Source organism: Adiantum capillus-veneris, chromosome 25 (genome assembly GCF_014529385.1).
Source record: "Adiantum capillus-veneris isolate H3 chromosome 25, ASM1452938v2, whole genome shotgun sequence".
NCBI lineage: Eukaryota > Viridiplantae > Streptophyta > Polypodiopsida > Polypodiales > Pteridaceae > Adiantum > Adiantum capillus-veneris.
This window is the reverse complement of record NC_140955.1, coordinates 50,507,749-50,515,065: the sequence shown is the minus strand read 5'-3', so window position 1 is coordinate 50,515,065 and position 7,317 is coordinate 50,507,749. Positions and strand designations below refer to the sequence as shown.

The 7,317-nt window shown below is 44.3% G+C and overlaps 1 protein-coding gene across 2 annotated transcripts; it reads left to right on the top strand.

Annotated features, from left to right (window-relative positions):
* The first annotated feature begins 4,939 nt into the window (after positions 1-4,939).
* Positions 4,940-6,172, top strand: LOC147424858 (uncharacterized). Of its 2 annotated transcripts, none has more exons than XM_086499876.1 (3): positions 4,940-5,315; positions 5,474-5,632; positions 5,875-6,172. In XM_086499876.1, the coding sequence occupies exons 2-3, from the start codon at positions 5,490-5,492 to the stop codon at positions 6,059-6,061; spliced, it is 330 nt and encodes a 109-aa protein (XP_086356002.1). In that variant the 5' UTR covers positions 4,940-5,315; positions 5,474-5,489; the 3' UTR covers positions 6,062-6,172. The 2 variants fall into 2 exon arrangements, with proteins under 2 accessions (XP_086356002.1, XP_086356001.1); XM_086499875.1 differs by having other exon boundaries at positions 4,940-5,346.
* Positions 6,173-7,317: the final 1,145 nt, after the last annotated feature.

Here is a 7,317-nt window from a genome sequence, read left to right as displayed (position 1 = left end):
CTTGTCTTTGAGTTGTGGTTTTGTTGAGGCTCTTTTGATACCATTTGTGGTGCTGATATTGTGTCCTGAGTGCTATTGGGAGACATTGCTATAGAGGTGCCCCTTGCTCTTGTTTTCCCAACAACGCTAATGGTTGAAATCTGCAAATATTTATCTGCTGAATTCTGACTCTATGTCGGTGACGATGTCGATGACGACGATGCAACGGCGACATGCTGAAAACGCAGATGCTGAAATTTGCGTTTTCCGGGCTGAAACTGTAAACTTCGATGGATCTGACTGTGCGGCAAGGATCTTCTACGTGAAGGTGAGATCTACAAGGTGCGGAGGTTCTACTGCGGAGTCTATCTACTGAAATTGCAAAACGCTAATGCAAAGGCTGACTTTGTCACGAAGATCTGCAAAAACACTAGGTCTCTTGCAGATGCAAAAATGCTAGGTTGATTTGGGATCCTCCTATCTGTTGGGGAATCTGCTAACGCTAGGACTGATCTGTCTTCTTGCTGTCTTGCCGGGGTTGATCTCCACTACAAAAATGCCAAGTCCTGCTATGTCCTATTGTTGCCTGGTGGATCTGCAATGCAAAAACGTTGGAGGCTCTACAAGGCTGAAAATGCTGGTTGTTCTTGTGGCTGAAAACGCTAGGAGTTTCGCCGGGGGGGGGGGGGGGGCTTGCTGAGAAGGTGCCTGATGAACACAAGGTTCCTGCTGCCTCTTTTGCCCAAAAGTGCTAGTGCTAGGTTTACTTATATACTTGCTTGGTCAATTTTCCCTACCCAGTTTCCCAACAAAAGTCACTTAAAAATAATAAGTGAAAAATAGGAAAATTAGGTCTATGCACCGTAAAAATGCTCATGATGGGTTCTGATGGAAATTTGGTGTGCAACCAGAGAATATGCATCTACTCTAAGTGTCTGGACATGCATGGTCTGCGAACAGACTCACAAAAGTGCCAAAACACTTTCTAATCTAGGCTGACTGAACTGAATTGAACCCTTGCCATGAAGTAGCTTGTCCACGTACACATAGGGTTAGATGTGCACGTTACATCCCCTCCTTTTCAAAGTGAGGTACTGGTACCGAATTGTATGGCGTCGAGGGAGATCGCCAACAGGGTTTGGAATCCTGGAAAGGACTTTGCACCGTCCCACTCTGATGCGTGGGTCATTGATACTTGAACTTTATAAAGGTTTGCAATGCTTGCTTCTTTGGGCCGTGTCGAAAGCGACACAAAGTCATCTGTGGATCCTTCAATGCTTCAACTTCGTCTATAGTCATGTATCTACCTTCTTCAAGAATCTCCGAGGCTGAAAATTCCTGAAACCACTTCCAACACAAAAACATGAACATACCCATTTCATGTAAAATGACTGGAAAAATTCTAGTCTTTCGAAAAAACTGTGCATGCAATGGAGATGAACATAGACACGGAGTGCCAAACCATTCATCAAACACACACAAACAATGGGGTCGAATCTTGAATTTCTAATCTAAATCAACCAATTGCGGCAAACACAATGGAAATGCCGATGCTTGATGCTCAATCTTTCTTGTGTTCTTTCTAATACTGTGGCATGCCAAGGAAGAGACATGGAATGTGAATTCCTTGGGTGCAAACATTTCATCTTTTCATGAGTAATCTGCATACATCCGTGCTCATTCATGAGTGAATCGTGTTCATCATACAATATGTCATGCCTATTAGAAGGGATCACATAAGGACATTAATAAAATACAAGAAAGCATCACGAATGCAACACTCGAACAATGCCTGCTGACTAATCATTCAAACGCATATTACTTCTTGTGGGGGTTCTTTGGACTTTGACTCGAGAGCCAAGATGGGTTCTTCGTGATTGATCCAATCTGCAATGAGGTTAGCTTCACTAGACAAAGTATCAACTAAACCATCATCCTTGGGAACAATCACAACATCTTCTTGCAAATCATCATGCTTGTGAGAAATCACATCTTGATCATGCAAATCATCATGCTTGTCAGTAATCACATCTTGATCATGCAAATCATCATGCTTATCAGTAAACACATCTTGATCATGCAAATCATCATGCTTGTCATTGTCATCCAAATCATCATGCTCATCATTATCATTCAAATCATCATGCTTATCATTATCATTCAAATCCTGTGTGTCATGGTTTGGAGAAGAAGAGACTGAGAGAGTCTCCTTTTCCCGAATCTCTTGCATCTGTGCCTGCCCTTGAGAAAAGAGTTGTAAAAACTCTTTCATGTGTCGAGCACTCTGTTTGGCTGCCAAACGCGCTTGCTTACGCTCATGCCCTAAGTCGGCCTTTCTTTCTGCTTCTCTTTCTTCTTTTCTTACTTTGGCTTCCAAGCGGGCTTGCTCGTTCGCACGTGCTATTGCTGCCATTCTTTCTTGGTACTTACGCTCCATGGTTGCGATTCTTTCTTTGCTTTCTAGCTTACTATCCATCATCATCTTGTCAAAAGCCTCCATAGGAGTTAGTGCAATCGAAGGGAGAGGGTCAAAAAAACCTCCTGGTGGGGAAAATCCTTCTTCGCCACTTTCATGCTCATCACTCTCATGCAAAGTATCCATTCCACTTCGGGTGATGACCATCCACTAAAGTCGTGGGTTCTTAAGATCACGAGGAACTTGGGTTCTTGTGGTTCTTGGGTTATTGGGGGTCTTGAGTCTTGAGGTTCTTGGGGTTCTTCTTTAGCTTGCATCTATGTTAGAAAAGGATCTTGTCTTACCCAAGCTCTTCTCTTTCCCGCGGGCGCACCCCTTGGCGGCCTTGCGCTCACACCAAGGTTGCTTTTTCCCACCTCACGTCGATTGGCCGGCCGCTAAGTGCACGGTCCGCTCGCAATGAGTGAAAAGAGAAACAAGGGGAGTCTTGACAAGCCCTTCTTTCTTGGGTTTCCTGTCACTCTTCAAAAACACAATTAGAAATCGACACGCCCGAGAGGACTTGGGTTACGTGCGATCTCAACAAGCAAAAAAAATCCTGTGGTTCTTTCCTTGAGTGATACAGAACACTACCAAAGCTCTGATACCAATGTAAGGTGCAACGGAAGTGAAAGTTGAACTTTGCTCAAGATGAGTGCTCTGAACTGTGCACAAGGGTTCCTTTTACTTACGGAAGGGAGAGCCTTCCGTTCCTTTAGTGAGAGAGTGCAATGGACACAAACAAAGTGGTGAACACTGTGAATGCAGGTGCTGAGACTGAGAGATAGAGAGAGACGAATACGACACCAAAACTCCGAAGGCCCCACTCTCTATGGTGAGAGCGGTCTACTATTGATTGCACAAAAATCTACAATGCTTGGACTTGCCGACGACGTCGACGATGAGACGGGCTGAAATCTGAAAAACGCTAATGGATGAAATTTGCAAATCTTTATCTGCTGAATTCTGACTCTATGTTGGTGGCGATGTCGATGACAACGATGCAACGACAACGCGCTGAAAACGCAGATGCTGAAATTTGCATTTTCTGGGCTGAAACTGCAAACTTCGATGGATCTGACCGTGCGGCGAGGATTTGCTGTGGGAAGGTGAGATCTGCGAGGTTTGGGGGTTCTACTGCGGAGTCTATCTGCTGAAATTGCAAAACACTCATGCAAAGGCTGACTTTGTCACAAAGATCTGCAAAAACGCTAGGTCTCTTGCATATGCAAAAACGCTAGGCTGATTTGGGATCCTGTATGCTATCTGCTGGAAAATTTGCTAACGCTAGGGCTGATCTGTCTTCTTGCTGTCGTCAGGGTTGATCTGCACTGCAAAAACACCATGTCCTGCTGTGTCCTGTTGTCGCCTGGTGGATCTGCAATGCAATGGTTGTTCTTGTGGCTGAAAACGCTAGGAGTTCCGCTGGGGGGGGGGGGGGGGGGGGGGGGGGAGGTGTATTGCTGAGAAGGTGTCTGATGAACACAAGGTTCCTGTTGCCTCTTCTGCCCAAAAGTGCTAGTGTTAGGTTTACTTATATACTTGCTTGGTTAGTTTGCCCTACCCAGTTTCCCAACAAAAGTCACTGAAAAACAATAATTGAAAAATGTCAAAAATAGGAAAAATAGGTATATGCACTGTGAAAATGCTCTTGATGGGTTTTGATGGAAATCTGATGATCATGCTATGTGCAACCAGAGGATATGCATTTAATCTAAGTGTCTAGGCATGCACGGTCTGCGAATAGACTCACAAAAGTGTCAGAACACTTCTTAATCTAGGCTGACTGAACTGAACTGAACCCTTGCCATGAAGTAGCTTGTCCACGTACACATAGGGTTAGATGTGCACGTGACACCTTTGCTGTGGTGCTCTGCAACATGGCGATCACCTCATCTCTGTGTAGATGCTTCGAGGGGAAAAACGCTAGGGAACTAGCCTGCTGCCCATGATGTGCTGCCTAAGAGAAAAAAGCTGAGACTGAACTACCGTGCATGACAAAGCTGGCTGATCCATGCATAAACGCTGGCTGATCTGTAGGGAAAACGCCAGCCTGCCAGCATGTGTAAAAAAAGCCAAGCTGCCCCTAGGGTGCCCAGGCGAGGGCGCCCATGACTGGGGCTAATCTGCACTGCAAGGAAGTAAAAACCCCCTAGTTGTCTATATAGGACTGAGAGCAGCCTACTGACCCACTCCTCCAGCCCCATGACCATGGAAAATAGGGGATAGGTGGAAGAATAAATAGGAGAGACAGAGGGAAAAATAGGGTGAGGCTTGAGCCTGGGATAAAATATCCCAAGCCTCTAGGAGCCTATGTGACCATGAAACAGAGCCAAGACTCGAGCTAATCATGGCTAGACATGACCCGACATGAGTGAACAACCTCACACTTGCTGGGCACAGCCATAAAACAGCCCTCGCTCCCTAATCTGCTCCTGGGAGATACCGGAGCTTCCACCGGACAGGAATATGAACTTTAACAGGGTGGATTTCTAGGGGTTTCTCCCAAGTGTTGAGAGAGGGGGGAGGGCTCAAATGCCCCCCGTAGCAATGGAAGTGGGAAAGGGCTGCTTATGTATGATGTGTGTGTGCGTGCGTGTTCTTGGTGTATGTGTAGGCCAATGTGTGTGTGCACGCGCGTGTTGAGGGGAGCGAACCTTATGGCTGTGGCGAGCAGGGTCCTTTTAGTACAGAGAAAGTAGGGCACTTGCTTTGTAAAATAAGCACAGCCTGTGCTTCCATGGCAGCCCCCTTGCTTCCTTCAAAAGACTTAACACAGGCCGAATATGGTGGACGGGGTCTGTAAGCTGTAGCAGAATCCTACGAATTAGTAAAACGCTGGAAATTGTGAACTTTTCGGGCTGACGAGCACTGACGAACTGTAATGACATGGGCAGATTAAGCCTAAGCAAGTGTGTCAGCTTGTTCAGAGAGAGAGAGAGAGAGAGAGAGAGAGAGAGAGAGAGAGAGCTCATTCAATCAGCTTTGCTCTAAGTTGGACTTCTCACCTTGGCTTGTGTTTGGACCTTCTTTGTGAAGGGCCATATTATAGATCATGCTGGGAAGGTCCTTCAAGCAGGAAAGGCTGTTTTTGCCACTCACACATCTAGGAGTTCACCCTTTTGATTTCTTTGGGTTGGTTCATTGGGTGGAGGATGTGCCGGTTGGAGTGGATCAGGAGTACAATTTTTTTTCGAGGTGAATTGAAGAGTCTAAATCAGAGGCAATCTTGGTCCTCTTTCTATTACACTACCTTCATATACACACAAGGATTGTGGACCAGGGGTTGCTCTTTGGTTGCAAACAAAATTTTATGGCTTAGCAGATTTGGCCGCTACTCTGTCAGCATTTGTTGTTTTTCCTATTTTGGACTAGTTTTATTCTGTGTGACTTACAAACAACACATTTTACTGACCCCTTCATATCTATTTTTATTGTAGGACTTCTATCCTTCCATGTGACATCATCATCCTTGTAAAAGGCACTCAAAGAGCTTGCCAGGTGGAAAGCGGCATTTTAATGGTTCTCACTGGATGCGTCTTGGTCACTGTAGAAGAGGATGCTTTCTACCCCATCGATAATTGCAAGTCTCATATGCTGATACTTTTTGTCTGGATGCCATTGTAATGTTTTCGACGCCTTGCGCCTACACTTTCATCTAGGCCGGTTCTTACAAAAGCTATAACCATTTTCTCATGATGAATAATATGTTACTGTGAATGTGGCTTTCTTGGTGTATATGATGTGCTTGGGGTGGGTGTTAATCCTATCAGTCTTCATGGGAAGTTGTTGATGAGGAGCAAAGTTTTTTTGGCTGGTCGGTAAATGTGCCTTTCACATATATGCTATTTTTGGTTTCTTTGGGGTGGTGGCTTGCGTTTTTAATGGTCTGAGGGTTTTCAATGACATAATGCCATGACACTTGAAAGGGTTGGCGGTTTTACCATCCTCTTTATGAGGGAGTTTTATGAGTGTTTTTGTAGATTTTTTTTTGCCTACATAAAGCTTTAGTAAAGCATGGAACCCTTGGGAGCAGTTGGGGACCGTTGGATAAAGCTTGTCGATTACTGCTACATGGTAAGCTAATGATGGTAAACGTTTTTTCTTCCTTTTTCTTGTAAGGGGGGAATTCACTAAGCATTGTCTTATGTCATGTGGGTCTCTGCTGACTTGAGTGATAGTTGACATTTGTTTTCCTATTTCTGTAAAGAGGAAAATTGAGAAGTGGGGCTCATACTGTTTCACATCCTCTTAAGCGGGCCATTGTGACTTTTCACCTTGTTGCTTCTGATGCTTAGTGAAGCAAGAGAGTGTGATGGTCTTTGTCACATAATGCAAAGCAATGTTGGTCTTCCTTAAGGGAAGTTCATGAAGGGTTAAGGGTGTATATTGGTTTTGAAGTGTTTGCAAGTGCAGGCAAAGTTTGCTGAGGATATTTTCTCTTTTTAAAACTCTATATGGATACAATCGCAGAGTGTTCCATTTCATCCACAAGATTACCTGTTTTCTTTCTTATCTCAAAAGTGTTCACTGAACATGGACAAAGAAGGTAATTCAACACTTATTTGTGTACTGAAGTGTCAGATGCGCTAATGCCAGTCGAAAAACAAGAGTAGTGACTTTTCTTTGCTTTATCAAGCTTGTGTGGTTGGAAAGTTTGCATCTCATCTCTCAGCGGTGGTTAAAGTAGAAGCTCTTATAGCTCTGTGAATGATTTTTTTATCAAATCATGTGAGCTTTGGTTTTGTGTCTGTTCTTGATTAAGATTTTTACTGAGACATTAAAGAATGTTCACAATGCCACATACCTAAGGATGTATCGTTGTGCCTGTGCGATATGGGAAGCAACTTAAGTAATTACATCATTTCCAATGTGAAAGAGAG